Here is an 18,355-nt window from a genome sequence, read left to right as displayed (position 1 = left end):
CTTTCTCACAACATCCTCTACAACTTCCATCACACCATGTCCTAAACATGATCCGGCGAGCGCTGTTTCCGGCAGCGATTCCAGGCCGCTGGACGGCCCTACGTGCAGTCTCTACGACCCGAATCCACAGAGCCCAACTCACCACCGCATCACATGCTTCCTGTCTGGAGACCGGTCATATCGAATTGCGCCATGACGAGGGACTCCTTTTCGTCAATAGTGAGTATACGCACACCAGGACCATCCATTATGCGCATCTAACGTGCCAGACATCTTTCCATCTAAACTGCAGTGGATCCTGCAAGGCCCCCTACAAGGTAATCGGTCCTACGAAGAAGCGCTCAAGCGCATCGACCGGCCGCATCTCGCCGCCTCCGACCCTCTGCGGATCATCAACCGCATCTTCCCAAAAGCCCTTGATCTAAAAATACAGGAAGTCGTCCCCCGTTTCCGCGAAGGCGGTGCCTTTGTCCGATACGCCCGCCAGACCGGGGTCTCCGACTCCGACGTGGAAGCCGCCATACGCGAGAATCTGGCGGCGCATCCCATTCGGCCGTGGTTCAACCCGTTTCAGGAGGTTTCCGTCGCTCGCGTCCTGGGAAGGCCCTGGATCGAAGACTTGTATCGCATCCCAAGCCAACGACTGAAGGTGGAGTTCCATCCGGCCTCCGCGGATGGCGCGGCGGACATTCTAACGACCGAGACGCTGTACTCCCTATTCCGCAGCTATGGCAAGCTCCGAGATATTGAAAAACAACCAGCCGACTCCAAGGTCAGCCCGCACTATGCCTTTGTGGAGTTCACGCGCCCGCGGTATGCCGTCATGGCGAAGAACTGCATGCACGGGTTCACGTGCTCGGAGAGCCAGGGCGGCGGCAAGTTTGGCACCCGGGTGAAGATCAAGTATGAGCGAAAGATCAAGCTCTCGATGATCAAGGACTGGATCTTGAACCATCCGCGGATTGTGATCCCCGCCATTGCGGCGCTCATCGCCGCCATCACGGTCACGGTCTTCGATCCCATCCGCACCTTCTTCATCAAGCTCAAGATCAAGGCCACCCTCCAGGCGGAGGAGAACACGGCGCTGAAGTGGATCCGGAGACAGTTCGACAAGGCGAACATCATCGGGTTTGGGCACCGCGCTCCGGACCCGCGCGGACTGACGGCCATCTGGGAGGATCGTCAGGGTGATATCTCCCAGTTGCAGTCGTGGCTGACAGAGAATGCGGAGACATTTATTGTTATTCAGGGTCCTCGTGGCTCGGGGAAGCGAGAGCTCGTGATGAATCAGGCGCTCGCGCCGTACAAATACAAGGTCGTCATCGACTGCAAGCAGATCCAGGATGCGCGGGGCGATACGGCCAAGATCGCCCGCGCCGCCAGTCAGGTCGGCTATCGTCCGGTATTTTCGTGGATGAACAGCATCAGCAGTTTCGTCGATCTGGCCGCACAGGGCATGATTGGCACCAAGGCTGGGTTCTCGGAGACGCTGGATGCGCAGCTGAGCAATATCTGGCAGAACACCGCGACGGCTCTGAAGCAGATCACGTTGGAGAACCGGAGGAAGAGTGATAAAGATGCGAGTTTGACTGACGAGGAGTATCTGGAGGCCCACCCCGAGCAACGACCGGTGGTCATCATCGACAACTTCCTGCACAATGCGTCCGAGGATAATGTGGTTTACGAGAAGATCACCGAGTGGGCAGCGGGTCTGACGACCGGAAATATCGCTCATGTGATTTTCCTGACGACCGATGTTTCTTTCGCCAAACCGCTCAGCAAAGCCTTGCCCAACGCGGTCTTCCGGACAATCTCTCTGGGCGACTGTTCCTTGGATGTGGCTCGACGGTTTGTCCTCAGCCATCTCGCTGGCGAGTCGAAGGGTGAAGATCAACAGGCGGAAAAGAGAGGAGATCTGGCTGGTCTGGACAGTTGTATCGAGATTCTCGGCGGTCGTGTGACTGATCTTGAATTCATGGCCCATCGTATCGAAGCTGGCGAAACACCAGAAGGTGAGTGATGTTGAAGAAGCATCGTTAAAAGCAAATACTAATGAATTTCAGCGGCGGTAAACCGGATAATCGAGCAGTCCGCATCGGAAATCCTGAAAATGTTCATCCTCGACGGAGGCGCTTCATCTACTGCATGGACGCACGAACAAGCCTGGCATCTGATCAAGACCCTGGCAAAGGCAAAGCACGGCTCGATACCTTACAACCAGGTCCTTCTCTCGGATCTGTTCAAGGAGAATGGCGAGGCCACCCTCCGCGCACTGGAACAAGCCGAACTGATTTCCATCGTCTCCACCAACGGATGCCCTGAGGCTGTCAAGCCCGGGAAACCGGTCTACCGCACGGTATTCAAACGCCTGACAGAGAACAAGACGCTCAGCAGTCGTTTGGACCTGGAGATCTTGTCTCAGCTGATTGCCAAAGAAAACAAGAGCATTGGAAAACATGAGGAGGAGCTGCGTCTGCTGGGCGGCCTGCCCAAGCAACCGTATGAGCTGCGGTGGCGCATTCAGTGGCTGTTGGATAAGGTATACAAGTCACAGAACAAAATCCGTCAGTATGAGAGCGAGAGTGCAGTGCTGCAGAAGGTTCTGAGCGAAAACTGAGTGATTGGAGCTGTACATTGAATGTTCTATATTGACTATGCGGTACAATCAAACCCATCTCTATGCAAGGAATGCATCATCACTGAGGGTCTTAGTGACTGGACAGACGACTAGAGAATGGTAGACGATGAACGACCGGTTAATACGATTCCTGGATTAACTAGCACCTTTTCTTCAGCCTTTCACTTGATCGGGCAATCCAAGGTATAAAGCTACTGACTGGACCCCAGACTTCATCTCCAAACTTCATCTCCTGCACTACACACCTCAACGACTTATCGAAGTCAGCAGGTTCAGAATGCAAAGGACCCATGTCCACCGTCGACAAAGGCTGGGTGACGCATACCTGGCAATACAACAAACTCTTATAGCAGGTACACTGTTTCTTTTCTTGATGAGGAGTCTTAAACTAACAGCTGCTAGCTACTACGCTCGTTATCACTTGTTGGATGGCTAGATCCTCGTCACACTGTGGCTGACAGCCCACTGCGCTATGCCTGCTGGACGAGTGAGAGAGGCCACCGTATACATGCTCTGTTAGACTGCTGTACCTAGAAAGGAGTTGGTCTTCTAGCGTAGCGGTCAAAGTCTCAACATCCTACACCTGCGTAAGCTTCTGACTTGCCCTGCTGCGTTGAAGTGCTGGATCGGCGTTTGATCGACCCAGCTTTTGACGAACTGCACGCTAACGACTGCACAGGATGGACAGGAAACACTTTCACAGTACGCCGTCAGATGCACCTGTGTCCATGACTCCGTGGCAAGATGCAGTTTCAAGGAAGCGGCAAGAAAGTTCGGGTTTCCCTTTTCGATCCCACCGCCTTGACATCGCCGTTGAACCCGGATGGAGTGAATCACTCCCACATGCGCAGCGCCAAAGAGCCGTGAAGCTACGCATCTCCCCACTGCCATGTACCGTTGGGCTGGCGTGCCCGAAATGACCATGAGCTGATCTTCATGCCCCTGCTCATACATCAACCCGCAGAGCGGATACGGAAGCTCGACTTTTCGCCGATGTCCATGGATTTCATGACGACATTGACAAGGTTGTCGCTCTCATCAACCAAAACCCAAGTCAATACGGGCAATTCCTTAAAGGAATCCAAAAGATCAAGGATTCCGGACGGTTGGACATGAACAAAGATCAGCTCCGTCTTTACAATAAACAGCGGCGCGAGCTGATCGATCGCGTCATGGCAGATGTCCAAGTCGTCGTCACCTTGCCCTTCAATGTGAAGGAGATACTGCGGCGCAATTTCAACCCGCAATTCGTCATATTTAACGAAGCGAGCTTTTTCCGTGACCCAGATCTCTTCCATGGTCTTGGACAGCTGAGGGAAGATGTCCGTGTCCTTCTAGTGGGTGACCACAAGCAGTTGTCACCCCCTGTTTTTACACCAGCCGGGGAAGCAGCCTGGTCCAAATCGGCGTTCGAGCGTCTGATTGAGAAAGGGTATTATCAAACCCTTCTCAACATCTCTTACCGGTCCTATAAGGACCTGTATGAGCCGACCTCGGTGGCCTACTACGAGGGCAAGGTTGATACCTTCCGGAATCAACCAAGCGGAGACCTGAATATCACCGCAAATCCGCTGAGAGTCCGACTGGCGGATAAGACATGCACTCTGCGGGGGCTCTCCCACTTCCTCCATCTGCCTCCGTAGGCCATATCTGGAAACTCACCTTGGTGGTCTGCCCCTCGGGGGTCCTGATCACATGGGCGAAGGAGATTGTGCGGCGGTTCGGAAATGCACTGACCTTGATTACCTTCTACGGGCGATCGAAAACGACAGTTGATGTGGGCCTTAAGTGGCCCGGCGTGGATACTGTCGACACTCTGCGGGGCCGGCTAGAGGGCCATGTCCAGGGGGATACGCGGAAGGATCCCTCGGGATCGCTATTCCACCAGCAAGAAGCTGAACTCGAGATCTGCCTGGCCAAGCAGCTCCTGGGCAGAGGTATCAGGAGCATTTTAAGTATGCCTCCATACCGAGCCCAGGTGTGGGTGCATATTGGCAAAGAAATCCCACCGCTGGCGGTCACCACCATCGAGCTGACGCACACGGCCGAAAGCCGGGCGTTCCATCGGGAGGCCTTCCTCCGCATCATCACCGTGGCGGGGCTGAAGCCCAAGCGAGGAGGCCCAAAGCCACCAGGAGGCGCCACGGTGGTGAACATACAGACGTCCGGCCGGTCTGCACTCACGGCGGACCAAAGGTTCCCTCAGCCTGGGCCCCGCCCCCGGATTCAAACTGTGGATGCGTCCCAGGGGTCGGAGGCCGACGCCGTCATTGAGTGGCCGCCAGGCGAAAACCCATCGAAATAAGGCCGCCAAGCCGCGCCCAAAGACAGGTGTCGTGCGCCTTCACGCCGGTACGCCGAAGCCCGATTCCGTCCAAAGGGCGTCCGCCACCCCGCCAGATTATCGCTGTGTCTGTTGCGAGAAACTGTAAGTTTATCGTATTAAATCCCTGGTAGTTGACCATATCAGTTAACATTTAATGCAGGGGCAGACGATGAGGCCCAAGGCTAAGAAATATCAGCGAAGACAGCCCCCTAGATTGTAAGTCTACTAGAGCTCTAACCTCTCATCCTAAGCATTACTAACTAGCTCCTAGGTTTTGGAACGTGACACCAACCTGATGAATCCTCACCAAGGCGGGTGAACCCCTCGAAGTTGCCCATATCTATCCTTCCTGTCTGGGCAATCGAGAAGGAGCCTAACAAAAAATCCGGTTCTGGACGTATTTGAAAGATGTCCTGATATCAACCGCCAGACCCGCGGTAGGGTTAATGCCACCGATAGTCTCTTTCCAACTATTGATCATGTCGACGTGCAAAGGCTCCGGCCAAAACGCTTCATAGACGCGATTCTTCATGTTGGCCCGGTGGCCGTTTGTCTTGTGATAGTGGAAATGTTTGCGGATGCATTGAGTCTGCGGTTGGTCGCCATGCGGGCCAGTATGATCAGCGAACAGCGCAATGCCGCAGTCCAGGCTTTCACGAGTGCCGATTCCACCGTCCAGGTGTTTTCAGCTGTGGCGCACTGGGCCTGAATCTTCATAAGGTATGCTCTCGCACGGTGTTTCTGGAAGCGCCGCCGAATTCCCCATCTGCGTTGAAGACCGACATGTCGCCCCTGGGCGAAAACCGCAGGCAGCGACGACTCCCCAGCATGCAGAGCCCTAATCGAAGCCACCTCCTCCTGATCAGTTGCCCCCCGGGCGAAATCGATCGGACAGCCGGCCCGCGAGCCTCACAGAGCCTGCGCGCCGTATCGTGAAGCTCAAGGTGCGCGGCCTGAAGATACCAGAGTAGATCGATCGCGTGCCGATGGGAAGCCGCGTCGGCTGGCTCTGTCAAGAAGAAAATATTGATAGAGCCGAACCAGACGAGCAATACTTAAGGGGAATCAGTTTGATCGCTGCCCAGGGATGAAAAAAATATTCGCCCCCATTATACGATAGAGAATTAGGTCGCCTTATCTTCGCTGTTACTATCGGCTTCGTTGCCTTGAGAAGAAAATATCAATGCGCACGAACCAACAGCTCCCATCCATCTCGACTATCCGGGGCATTTGATGTACAACAATCATGTGCTTCCATGTAGTTGGGATTACATGCCATCATGTTGCTCGTCGAGGCTTGAATGAGCAAGGGGACTGCGGTAAGCTGGGTGCCAAAGTCATTGGGCCTTCTCATGATTCTGAATCGCTAACTATCAAATCGAAATATAGTACACCGCAAGCGGCATTGATCGATATCGAAACGATTGAAACCCAGCTTTCAAGCGAACTTTCTCGGTCTCTGCCTCCCAATATTCCTGCTCCGCTTCTTGTTAAGAGTCAGAGGACACAAGAACTCGCTACCAAGCTGGGACAAGTCAAGGGAAATGTGTGATCCAGGGTCCTGGTGGCTCAACGGAGATGGCGAAGCCGTTGGGATGCTTATTGGCGGGGAGTCAACTTATGCCCTACTCCTATTATCCTTCCTCGCCGAGTTCACGAACCATTTCCAATCGAATGGGCTCACCGTTCCGCGATGTCTGCTATGGAAGCGATAACCCCCATTACCTCGCCATAGATTCCCCAAATTGCGATATTTCGCGAAACTGTTCCGTGATGAGGGGGCATTCGATCCCCAGCAGCCGCGGCGGTTTATTGTGTTTGCCCGCTGACCCTTTGTCCTGTGGCTCGTTGAAATGTTCGTCGACACCCTGAGCTTACCATATGTTGCTGTGCGCGCGAGCATGACCGTCGCCGGAGCGGGAGGTTGGTTTAATGATTTCGTGCTCCCCGAGAGATCTGCGCCAAACGCCTCGAACAGTTCATCGAGGGCAAGGAGCACGAATGCCCTACTTGGAATGAAGGAGAACCCGGACGCAGACCAATGAAAAGACCCGGGCGTGGGAAATTCGACCAACAAGATTACAAGGACTGGCCGCTGGTCAGCAAGATCTTGCTGTGGACTCATGATTCTTATGTATCTGTCAACCAAAATGACCATACACTACCAAAAATGGGCAACCCACTTAGCGGTATTTAAGGTGTAATATATGGCTGTAGATGTGGGTTGACAGTATCTACCAAGTGGTAGCCTCCAGCTCCTGGACCCTTAGCAGGAAGATCGGGCCAAAATATTGCTGGGGTTTGTAAGCAGGCGAGCAACATAGCTAATCAAAAGGCTTTTTAGAGCTTTCTAAATACTTGGGCCTGTAGCGTTCAGGTAGGCGCAAGCAGGATCTACCTAGGCATTCATTGAATACGAAGAGCATCATCCATAATCGCCATATGGATAGCCGGATAATTATCCGATGTTCGACGACCCCTCATGAAGGCAGGCAGTATATAAGCCATTGACAGCATTCTTGGTCTTCAAGACCCATACCACCGCAAGATGGCCCGGGAATTGGACCCGTCCAAGAGAGACTACGACCTCTCCGCCCCCATACCAACAGACACCGGTCTTCGACAAGGCCTAACGTCTTATGGTGACGCTCACTTCTCTCTGTTCCTGCGAAAGGTCTTTATCAAGGCGCTGGGGTACTCGGAAGACGCTCTCTCCCGTCCCATCATTGGCATCATCAACACCTACTCCGGGTTCAACCCGTGCCATGGGAACGTGCCTCAGCTCATCGAAGCCGCCAAGCGCGGCGTCCAGCTCAATGGGGGTCTCGCAATCGAGTTTCCCACCATCAGCGTGCACGAGTCCTTCTCCCACCCGACCAGCATGTTCCTGCGTAATCTGATGAGCATGGACACGGAGGAGATGATTCGCGCGCAGCCGCTTGATGCATGTATCATGATCGGAGGTACCCATCCATACACCTACTTACCTACCTACAAGAATCAAAGACCTGACAAACCCAGGCTGTGATAAGACCATCCCCGCGCAGCTGATGGGCGGCATCTCCGCCAACAAGCCCGTGTTGCCGTTGATCACCGGGCCCATGATGCCGGGCAGCAACCGCGGCCAGCGCATCGGCGCGTGCACCGACTGTCGCAACAACTGGGCCGCATACCGCGCTGGAGACCTCGACATCGAGGAGATTGCTGCCATCAACGAGGAACTGGCCCCGACGGTGCCCCCGCCTGTCCCCTTCCCCTTCTCGCGCCCTCACTGACGCTGTCTAGATCGGCACCTGCGGCGTCATGGGCACGGCCAGCACCATGGCCTGTCTAACCGCAGCGCTGGGCATGATGCCCCTGCGCGGAGCGTCCGCGCCAGCAGTATCGTCCGCCAGGATCCGCATCGCAGAGGAGACCGGCGGCCTCGCGGTAGCAGCAGCCCTGTCCAAACGGACCCCGCAGACCATCCTCTCGAGGGAATCCTTCCTCAACGCCATCACAGTCCTCCAGGCCATCGGCGGGTCCACCAACGCCGTCGTGCATCTCCTCGCCATCGCCAACCGCCACCCCACCATCAAAGGCACAATCACGCTACAAACAATCGAAGAAATCGGCCAGAAAACCCCGCTCCTGATCGACCTCAAACCCAGCGGCGACAACTACATGACCGACTTCCACAACGCCGGCGGCATGCTCGCGCTCCTGCACACCCTGCGCCCGCTGCTCCACCTCTCCGCCACGACCATCACAGGCCACACCCTCGGCGCCGTCCTCGACAGCGCGCCCTTCCGGCCCTTCCCCCTGTCCACGACAATCATCCGCCCGCTCTCCGACCCGCTGTACCCGTCCGCCTCGCTCGTCGTGCTCTACGGCAACATCGCGCCCCACGGCGCCGTCATGAAAGCCTCCGCGTCCAAAGACCGCCGTCTGCTGTCCCACTCCGGGCCCGCCGTCGTCTTCGACAACACCGCCGACCTCGCCGCGCGCATCGACGACCCCGCGCTACCCGTGACCCGCGATTCCGTTCTAGTCCTGAAGGGTATCGGCCCCGTCGGGAACCCGGGCATGCCCGAGGCCGGAATGATCCCGATCCCGCGCCGGCTGGGCGCCGCCGGCGTGACGGATATGCTGCGGTTGTCGGATGGGCGCATGTCGGGGACGGCGGGGGGCACGATTGTGCTGCATATCTCGCCTGAGTCCGGGCTGCCCGAGTCGCCGTTTGGGGTTGTGCGGACGGGTGATGTGATTACTTGTGATGTTGAGAGGAGGCGGCTCCAGCTGGAGATCTCGGAGGAGGAGCTGAAGGCGCGGGTTGAGGCGAGGAAACGGGCGTTTGCGGAGGAGGGCGTTGTGCAGGAGAGGCGGGCCAGACGCGGGTACCGGGGGTTGTATGAGCGGTCTGTGAATCAGGCGCATGTTGGCGCTGATTTTGATTTTCTTGTTGCGGAGTAGGATCTATTCTTTTGACGATGCCATGTATATAAGATGTGTACCAGGGGAGTGATCTACATAGGTTCGAAATGGGTCTGTACGGAATGGAGGGCACTAATTGACATTGGCCTTGTTCTTCCAACCAGCTATAATGTCTCAGTTAGGGTCGTTCTGAGTAGGTGATTCCAGTACGATAATATACAAAATGAAATTAGACATGCCACACTATCCTCCGTCAAACACGCATCGACAACCGCACCCTGATATCATTCTTCGGCAAGTATGCACCGCGAGAAGGCTGGTGTTTTGGCAGCTTGAACTCCTTGCCATCGGCAGGCTCGATGTTCCACATGGAGATAATCGCAGCGACAAATGCAAGAATCTCCCTCTCAGCCAACACCCGCCCTTTGCATCCAGACGCACCCTCGCCAAACGGATCAATCGTATGAAGCTCCGCCCGCTTCGCGCCCGTCTCCGGATCCGTCACCAGGAACCGGAGAGGATCGAACTGACCGGGGTTGGAAAAGTACCGCGGATCGTTATGGAGGACGCCGTGCGGGACGGCAATGCTTTCTCCCTTGTTCACGCGGAACGACCGGGGCTCCTCCACGCCCGCCACTGCAGCATCGTCCTTGGACTCGGTGATCGTCAAGTCGGACGTGAGTTCGCGGAAAGACAGGCCCGCCGAGTCCATACGCATGGTCTCGTAGAAGCTAGCCTTGAGCAGATGGCAGTTTTTGAGCATGGCCTCGAAATCCATCGAGACCTTGGGCGCCTCGGGGATGGGGAACCCGGTTTCCTCGCGCGAGGGTCGCCATGCCTTGACGTACGGGGCGATTTCCTGCCGGATATCGTCCAGGAGCGCGGGGTTGGTGTAGAGGCGGAGGAGATGCCAGAACGCGACGTTGGGCGAGTCCCCGTTCATGGCACAGAGTAACAACAGGTGTCCCGGAGCGCTGTCGTGCGGAGATAATCCCATGTTCTTGGACATGCGGATGCGCTGCTTGACCGGCTCCGACGCGTCGTCCAGGTCGCGGAGTTTGACGTCACCGTCGATGCCGTTTTCCATGTCGAGGAATGCTTTCTGGTACGCTGCGAGGACCTCGAGGATTCTATCCCGCGCTGCGTATGCCGCCGGCAGCCCCGAGAAGGGGAGCCAGCGCGGCAGGCCCATAGCCATGAGCGGAAAGTGGTTGTCAAGCTCCCATACATCATCCAACAGACGGGGGAAAGCCTCCAGGATGGCCCTGCCCATCAAGGTCGTAGTCGTGATATGGCCGACGAAGCCTCTGATCAGCGCAAAGAAATCGGCCTCGCAGACAGGCTTGTCGCTGCGATCTGTCAGAACCGCGTCGCTGGAGCGCTCCCACGGGGCCTGGTCCACCGGGCTCCAGGAGAAGGTCACAAAATTGGCGATTTCCCGCTTAAGTAGCTCGACAAGCTTCGTAGAGGCCTCGGTGATGAAAGGCTCCCTCATGAAGAGATTGGGGAGATCATGGTGAAAGACATGGTGGTCAGCTGCGTTGAAGTTGCGGATCGGACCGCGGTCTCCGCCGACAGTCTTCAACGCATAGTTGATCCAGGCGACAGAAGACGTGCTCGGCGATAGCATCACGGCCTTGACCAGAGAGGGAGATACGACGACATTATGCTTCGTGCCGCCCATGTAAATGCCCAAGGCTGGCTCTTTCAAAGAATCTCTGCGATGGGTTAGAGCAATGCAATATAAGTTGCGAAAACACTTACCGGGCCTTTTCAATCAGTGATATATGATCCCAGACAAAAGAAATCCCATGTCCCAGCCAAGGGATCCAGTAGGCCACAGTCCTTACGGGCCGGACGTCTGAGGTTTTGGAGCTACCATCTGTTCGACTTTGTAGACCGGTGATGACGCGCGTAATAATACAGATGAGTGCAGCTGCACACAATGCTGTCCACCCCAGTGCTGTGAGGTTATTTCGCGCGGTCTGTATCAGAACATCTTTGGTGATTTCGTATTCACCCATTGCTCCTGGTGGTAGATACACGTACAACCTTTCGGTGATGAAGTATATGTTAAGCTCACAACGCGGATAGCATTATGAGACACGAGGTCATTCAGCACAGCATGGATAGTCTGACGACAGTCTTGGTATAGAGCATGCTTCGATATCAGCTCCAGCAAACACATCGCCGTTAGATGCTTATATCATCACATCATGTGATCTTCATGGACACTGGGCCAATCAAAACAGCCCCTACTAGACCAAACATTATGAGCTCCTTACAGAAGTTCTGTTCAAAGGGACGATTCATTTTACAATATATTCCTATGGAGACATGTCGCCGACCAGCAGCAGATAGCATATTTTACAGATCCAATGTTTACAACACCAGACATATCGTGACTTCCGGTCACCGATAGATCAAGCCTTCTGTTTCGAAGTAGCCTCAGTAGACGGAGACTTCAGAGTGGTAAAGACCAGCACAGCCACGGTCAACATGGCAAATCCGCCCGTCGTATATGCGATCTCGCGACCAACCCACCAAAACAGCGAGCAGAAGAGCACCGGGCCCGCCGCACGGCCGACCTGTCCCCAGCTCCGAAGACGGCCGAGTACAGCGCCGCGCTCGCCTTCCTGCGCCTCGAGGCTACCTAGACTGTTCAAACCAGTGACGACAGTGGCGCTGGTGACAGCTAGCAGGGCGCCGGCACCGTACAAGCCAGCTAGGGAGGAGACGCGAGAAAGCATGAAAAAGGAGATAGCGCAGGCGACGACACCAGCGCGGACAGTAACGAGTGGCGGCAGACGGCGGACTACGGTTCCCTGCAGGAGGGACGCAATCAGACCCATCATGGAGAGGAGGCGGCCGTTCAAGGCCGAGGGGCTCGCGGTGCTTCCCGCGTAGAACGTGGCGGTGAGGAAGGGCAGGGAGAACTCCATTCCGGAAAATGGAAGGAGGAAGAGGAAGTGAACGATGTTGAGGATAGCGGGGTTGTTGGTATGTTTGCGTGGGGTGGACTGCCTCTCTTTCGTTGCGGATGTGTCGGACTTGTTGGAGGCAGAGGCATGGCTAAGCTTGGTGAGGCGAGGATGGGTTTCCGGGAGATACGCGTAGAGATACAAGGTCTCAAGGACAATCAGAAGAAGGGAGACTCCGGCGGAGGTAGCGAAGGGGTTTGCGGCGACAATGGTGATGTTCGAGAGTGCAGCGCCGAGGGCAGGTCCAAAGGTGAACGCAATACTGAAGCAGGCACCGACCAGGGCCATTGTCGAGCCGCGTTGGCTGGGATCGCTGATGTCGGTGGCGATGGCGTTGGCCAACTGGACATTGCCTTCACTCAGACCACCAACAACCCGGCTGGCTAGGAACGTGCGGAAGTCCGTGGCAGCGACCCAGAGGGCGACGCTGACAGTGTTGCCCAACATGGAGCAGAGAAGAGCTCGCCGGCGGCCATGTTTGTCGGACAGACGGCCAATTATCGGTGCTGCAAGGGCTTGGAGCAAGGAAAAGAGGGAACCCAGGGCTCCTCCGAGTAAGACAATATCATATCGTGAATCAATCGGCTTGGCGAAGGAGTTCTTGTAGGCATTGAGGTAGTGGAACACTCGGTTCAGGAGTGAAGACGGCGAGGGATCTTGGTTGCGGTAGAAAGCGAGTAGGGAGGGGAAGAGAGGTAGAATGAATGTAAAAGATATCTAAAGAGTCAGCTTAGCGTTGGTGAAGAGAGTTGGAAGAAGATCATACCAGATCCAAAAGTAAGGATATCATCAAGACCTTAAGAATCTTCTTCCGCTGGTCTGCGGGGAGCGCCATATTGGAGTAGAACCCGAAAACAAATCACAAGAGAATGGGTACAGCAAAGAATGAATTAGAAGAAAGAAAGAACGGATCAAGTCCTGACTTGGGTGCGTTGAGACGTGAAGAGATTCCAGATGGTTTGTTGTTCTTTTGCGGAAATTCCGCCGTGATTAGATCATCCGCTGATGTCATCCCTGTTTTGGTGAACGAACTAGTTACTATATTGTAGTTAACTGTTAATCGCCCCGAAGGCGGCGTGGGTCTGCTTCTTAGAGACGGTTACATTCTTTTTATTTTGTAATATTGGGAGCTGTGATTTACTACATCTGATTAGTTTTGCCGTTTCCGGATTGGCGTACCCAATACGCTGTCACATAACCGTCCTTTATATAATTGATTCAAGTTCAGGGACTAGATAAAGTGGAATACATAAGAATAAGATAGGCTATAGCAAGCAATCCCCAGCAATAGAGATGCAATTTAACTGTTAAAATAGGAGATTACGTAGACCAATCAGGTATGTTAAAGGCTATCTATTATTATATTAAAGTTTTCTTAAGAACGTGTAATAAATAACGCGCTACTCCTGAGCTTCGGTTCTACGGAGAGGGCCGAGAGGCTTCGTATATACTCATAGTGCTGGCGGCTAGCCGCAAATATCGACACGTTACACAGAAGCGATGTCGTCAATACTATTCGATGATGGTCTAGATTACCGAGGATCAAGCGGCCCGATGGCACTAGCTAGACACTACGTATCTTATATGAACTGCCTTTTCTGACATGTGCATGGGTCGCAGGAAGTATGGTGGCCGAAGGCGATTCCGTACCGAAGTCGGTTTATGTATATAAGAATATATACTGAGCCTTGGCGAAGTAAAGCACTATCAAGTCTGTCCCTATAGTTGGTGGTCATGATGAGAATCCGCCCCTCCTTGGCGCCCACACCATCGAGCTCGTTGAGAAGAGAAGAGAGTGTGATCGACCCTTGCTTCGTATCAGGCTTATCCTCATCCATTGACAGGTCATGTCCCCGCTTTCTTTCTTTCTTTGGTCTGCATGGGGTTCGGTAGACATCTAGGCTGAGAAGACTGGCGGTGGCGAAACACAAACTTGACTTGCCCGTCCCGGGAGGGGCGTGAAAGAGGTATCCAAGTCGGTAAGGGATGTTGCGCTTCCGATACCACAGGCGAGTCGCAGGCTGAAGAAAGTCTTTAATATCCGTCAGAAAAGTGCTCCTCTGCTCATGATCACATACCACGGTAGATATTGACCGGCAAAGGTTGCGTGCGATGGGCACCCATTCGTATAATTTCTCTTTCATACCGCGATATATGGTAATGTAGTTGCTCTCTTGACGATGAGACTCTTCTTGGATCTCGTCCATAAGTTCTCTCAGTAGCTGCTGATTCCATGGGCCGGTATAAAGCATTATATTCTCCATATGCGCGAACCAAAGGCTATCTCCTTTCGAAGTTGCTTGGCGACAGAGGCCAAAGAGCGGCCTCTTGTATCGAAAGAGATAAAGCCCACCCTTCTTCGGGGTGTAGCAGGTTATCTTTCTCTTGGTCAAATATCGAAATTACTGCCAGAATGACTGAAAAGTCTCTCTCTCTCCCAGTTGGTTCTCTTCTACCAAACGATACTCCTCCCCCACCACCACCACCACCTCCTCCTCTTCTTCTTGCTCATCCTCATCTTTCCAGAGCCATGGTGTGATGTAGCTCGCTTTCGTCCCAGCCATTGAGCGCCTTGTTTGGCTCAGTTCACAGTGAGTGGATATCCATCGCATGGTCTGGCCATAGACTCTATCCTGGAACATGATCTCCACCGATGCAGCATAATGCAGGAGCAATTGATGAAGCTCATTAAGCAATTTTAGAAGCACAAATGTGACAAAACACTCAGAATATGGTGATTGAGAAGATGTAGAATGGATATAGCGATAAGTCAATATGAAGCTAGAATGAAATAAACCTAGAGAAAAACCCAAAGCCAGGCCAGAGAGTGCCGAGTAATGTTTCGGGAAATATACGTGATGAGTTGGACATTTCTAAACAGATGAGAGAAGCAACAGCTGGCTGAAATGACTGGTAGTGATGTGGTGTCGAGATATTGCTAATCCCCAGCGGCTTATAGGGACTTTATGCGGATCACCGCGGACGGTATGGGTTGACAGAATCAGTAGAGCTGTATGCTATACAGTGCATGGCTTCTCAAAGATATGCTTATCACTACAAACTATGCAAGTTCTGTAAGTTCTATAAGTTCCTTTTACTTGAATAGACTATGCATTAGCTGAGGATCACACATCGGCCGACTTTGCTTTCTTTCGTAAAAGGAAGCGAAAACCTGTAAGCTGTTTCCACAATCGCAATACCAGAAAGAAGAGGATATTCCACTCCGAGGGAGTCATATTCACGCGCTCTGGTTGAAATTGACTGAAGGCTTCACCTGTGGGAGCCCATTGATCGTCATTTAGCATTGACGTTATGATACCACGGCGGAACCTTTGATAAACTTCCTTACTAAGTCGAGCGAGGTTGTTCAGGTTCATAACAACCAAGTAAGTCGTGGTTGCGAGCAGGAGAGTAACGACTGTAAACACTACAGGGTGGTAGCTGTAGTCTATGGCCCAGAGCGCAGCACAGAAGCTGAGTGGCAGGTATACAATACTGATGTATGTCAGGAGCTTGACATTTTCACCCAGCTCAGTAGCAGCTCTTGATTCGATGACAGCACTCGCATTGAAGAGCTGCAATCATCATGTTAACGCGCGTTGTGGTAGGGTAGGCAGCACATGAGTACTTACACCATTTCTCAGTGTATCGATTTGGGCGCGCATATCTTCGAGACGAGCTTTGATACCCTCTAAGCGGGCGATTTGCGCCTCCACATCTGGTAGTAGGTTTGCCAAATTGTACCCTTCGTAAGCCCAGGGCGGCTCCCCATATTCTGTTCGTCGGCGAACCTCCTTGATGACGTTTTCACTGGCGTTGAAAAGGTGTTTGCGAGCCTCCCAAAAATTCCGCCACTCTCGCATTGTTGCCGAAATGCTAGGAATAAATATCCCCAGACAGTCAATGGCCCAGAAGTAAAGACGCGAGCGCGAGAATGTATTGTCATCAAATAAAAGACGGTCGTGTTCGTGAGGATCGAAGATGGCGCCCTGGTTGTCTATGAGGGAGCCGAGGTGATTGGCAATCTGCTCCCATGAGTCGGCGGCCTCACGAAGAGCCTGTATAATAAGAGCTACCGGTATCGTATGGCCGTCATAGCAGAATTCTGGCCAGGCGTTTTCCTGGTGCAACGGGTAGAAATGTGCAGGGGCTAAATGAACGATAGACCAGTACCAGAGACCCGGATCTGGCGAATCATTCGCAGCGCCTCTCACTGGTGGCTCATCCATGTAGGAGACGCGCCAGTCTCCTAGTCGGGACCGAAAAATGCTCATGGTGAACGCCATCTCTTGCAAGTAACATGCAGCTCCAGATCGCTTGGTAGTACCATATAGTGCGCCAGACTTCCAATTGCCGTACAAAGGCTGTTGCCCATTTGGGCTGATCTTGAACCACGTGATATGAAACGGAGCCCAATTTCCTTCGAACGGGTTATCGTCCTCGCTACGACCCTTACAACGGACATGGACATCCAAAAGGTCCTTGAGGCGTTGGATGGGGACAGAGCGAAACCATGGGTCAGTACAGGGATCGTCAACTTCCCGGAAGACAAGGTTACAGAATTGATCTATGTCGATGTCACTCTTCACAGCCTTCGACTTTAAGATGGCTGCAAGGCCTCGGAAACTGATGATGCGGTACCAGTGAGTAGCACCCACGCGCCGAACTACGGCAGGCGCCCCTGCTCGCTTGTTCAACTCACATCGAACAGGTAGAATGCTGACTTTGAATTCCTCCGCTGAAAGAGCCGGTCCGGCAAGTGTTCGCGGATCGCCTTCTTCTTCCTGGAGACTGTTCTCATCGATATCTTTCCAGCCATACCAGGTCATCTGTCTAAAATCGTCAACGTCCGTGATTTCAAAACTCCCACCACACTCATACAACATCTCCCAAATCCGACGAAGCTTGTTCAAGGCGTCATTGAGAGGAAGCCCATCCCGCACAGCTGCATGTAACACATCTTTCTCGAAGGCGAAGCAAATCCTATAATCAGGGGGCACGGAATAGAGGTTGCCGAGGCATTTTCGAAAGAGCTCACGGTAATGTATCAATCCGGATGGTGAAGGAGAAGAGTTGCCCCCAGTGGGTCTTGATAGCAGCGACGGCGCCAAGGAGTAAGGTACTAATCGTGTTTCGCTTTTAAATTCTTCATCCGGTGAGAATTCAATGTCGGCACCTAGACTCGCTCCACCTATATGGTACCATTCACCATCCACCTGAATCATCTCCCATTCTGGCATATAGTTTGGACGACCTCTTCCCCAAGAAAGCCACCCCACTGGTGGATCATGTAGACTAGAACCCTCTAAACGCTGTCCAATAGCTCTCCCTAACCTCTCGCTATCAGCAAAGCTCACGGGTTATCTTCGGTAGCACTACTTACAGTAACTCCAATTTGATCCAGCGATGAAACTAGGTTGCCTTGGTTCTAAAGTGATCCAACTGGGTGAAGTAAGACGGATGTAACGAAACCACGGATTCTCAAGGAACGACTGATAATTCCTAATCCTGTCCATTCCATCACGTCGCGAAGGTTGTTCCAAATGTAACTCCTCGGGTTCGGCTGCACTGTCACTGGCTACTCTGACTCTGAATTCTGTAGACTCTGGCGGAGGTTCTGTCTGCACGCTCTCTGCTGGCTCGGCACTGTGGCTCTGGGTCGCCGAGTTCAGGAGTTCTTCTATGCGATCATTTCTGTTTTGGAGTAACTCCTTGATCTCTCTCAGCAAAGTGATGACTTCGGCCTGCACAACAGGTGAGTCCACCGCCCCAGACATATTTCAGTTGGACTTGCGGACAAACTCTTGCTGACTCGAGAACGTGGGGTTTGGTGGGTATATAGTCTCACTGATAATGCCCCGGCGCGTCAGCTGAGCGCCCATGTCTGGCGGCAGGAAGCTTTTGCTGCATGACGTGTCTGTGCCTAATTGGCTCTTTGCACGGAGCAGAGTTGGAAAGAAGAGGAGGTGCATGGCTAGTATGGTTGTGATTTGTGCT

At 53.5% G+C, this 18,355-nt stretch overlaps 7 protein-coding genes across 7 annotated transcripts; 3 read left to right on the top strand and 4 right to left on the bottom strand.

The window, feature by feature from the left end:
* Positions 1-47: 47 nt before the first annotated feature.
* yme2 (putative RNA12 protein) lies at positions 48-5,260 on the top strand (the record flags this gene model as incomplete). Its single annotated transcript, XM_001209474.1, has 10 exons — positions 48-219; positions 270-2,012; positions 2,064-2,599; positions 3,041-3,125; positions 3,173-3,225; positions 3,318-3,340; positions 3,603-4,277; positions 4,970-5,066; positions 5,125-5,180; positions 5,236-5,260. 10 exons carry the CDS (start codon positions 48-50, stop codon positions 5,258-5,260), a joined length of 3,465 nt encoding a protein of 1,154 aa, XP_001209474.1.
* Positions 5,261-6,210: 950 nt separating this feature from the next.
* ATEG_10171 (uncharacterized protein) lies at positions 6,211-6,516 on the top strand (the record flags this gene model as incomplete). Its single annotated transcript, XM_001209473.1, has 1 exon — positions 6,211-6,516. One exon carries the CDS (start codon positions 6,211-6,213, stop codon positions 6,514-6,516), a length of 306 nt encoding a protein of 101 aa, XP_001209473.1.
* A 996-nt stretch (positions 6,517-7,512) lies between these two features.
* ilv3C (putative dihydroxy-acid dehydratase) lies at positions 7,513-9,416 on the top strand (the record flags this gene model as incomplete). Its single annotated transcript, XM_001209472.1, has 3 exons — positions 7,513-7,927; positions 7,986-8,197; positions 8,250-9,416. The coding sequence occupies 3 exons, from the start codon at positions 7,513-7,515 to the stop codon at positions 9,414-9,416; spliced, it is 1,794 nt and encodes a 597-aa protein (XP_001209472.1).
* Positions 9,417-9,630: 214 nt separating this feature from the next.
* ATEG_10169 (cytochrome P450) lies at positions 9,631-11,474 on the bottom strand (the record flags this gene model as incomplete). Its single annotated transcript, XM_001209471.1, has 3 exons — positions 9,631-11,095; positions 11,142-11,429; positions 11,461-11,474. The coding sequence occupies 3 exons, from the start codon at positions 11,472-11,474 to the stop codon at positions 9,631-9,633; spliced, it is 1,767 nt and encodes a 588-aa protein (XP_001209471.1).
* A 326-nt stretch (positions 11,475-11,800) lies between these two features.
* On the bottom strand, positions 11,801-13,193 carry ATEG_10168 (putative tetracycline transporter; the record flags this gene model as incomplete). The annotated part of the gene is made up of 2 exons (XM_001209470.1): positions 11,801-13,075; positions 13,125-13,193. The coding sequence occupies 2 exons, from the start codon at positions 13,191-13,193 to the stop codon at positions 11,801-11,803; spliced, it is 1,344 nt and encodes a 447-aa protein (XP_001209470.1).
* A 1,062-nt stretch (positions 13,194-14,255) lies between these two features.
* ATEG_10167 (uncharacterized protein) lies at positions 14,256-14,922 on the bottom strand (the record flags this gene model as incomplete). The annotated part of the gene is made up of 3 exons (XM_001209469.1): positions 14,256-14,390; positions 14,437-14,736; positions 14,836-14,922. The coding sequence occupies 3 exons, from the start codon at positions 14,920-14,922 to the stop codon at positions 14,256-14,258; spliced, it is 522 nt and encodes a 173-aa protein (XP_001209469.1).
* Positions 14,923-15,483: 561 nt separating this feature from the next.
* Positions 15,484-18,135, bottom strand: ATEG_10166 (uncharacterized protein; the record flags this gene model as incomplete). The annotated part of the gene is made up of 3 exons (XM_001209468.1): positions 15,484-15,933; positions 15,991-17,687; positions 17,742-18,135. The coding sequence occupies 3 exons, from the start codon at positions 18,133-18,135 to the stop codon at positions 15,484-15,486; spliced, it is 2,541 nt and encodes an 846-aa protein (XP_001209468.1).
* Between the last annotated feature and the right edge of the window lie 220 nt (positions 18,136-18,355).

The sequence above is a fragment of the Aspergillus terreus genome, genomic scaffold (genome assembly GCF_000149615.1).
Source record: "Aspergillus terreus NIH2624 scaffold_16 genomic scaffold, whole genome shotgun sequence".
NCBI lineage: Eukaryota > Fungi > Ascomycota > Eurotiomycetes > Eurotiales > Aspergillaceae > Aspergillus > Aspergillus terreus.
This window is presented reverse-complemented; position numbering and strand designations above follow the sequence as displayed.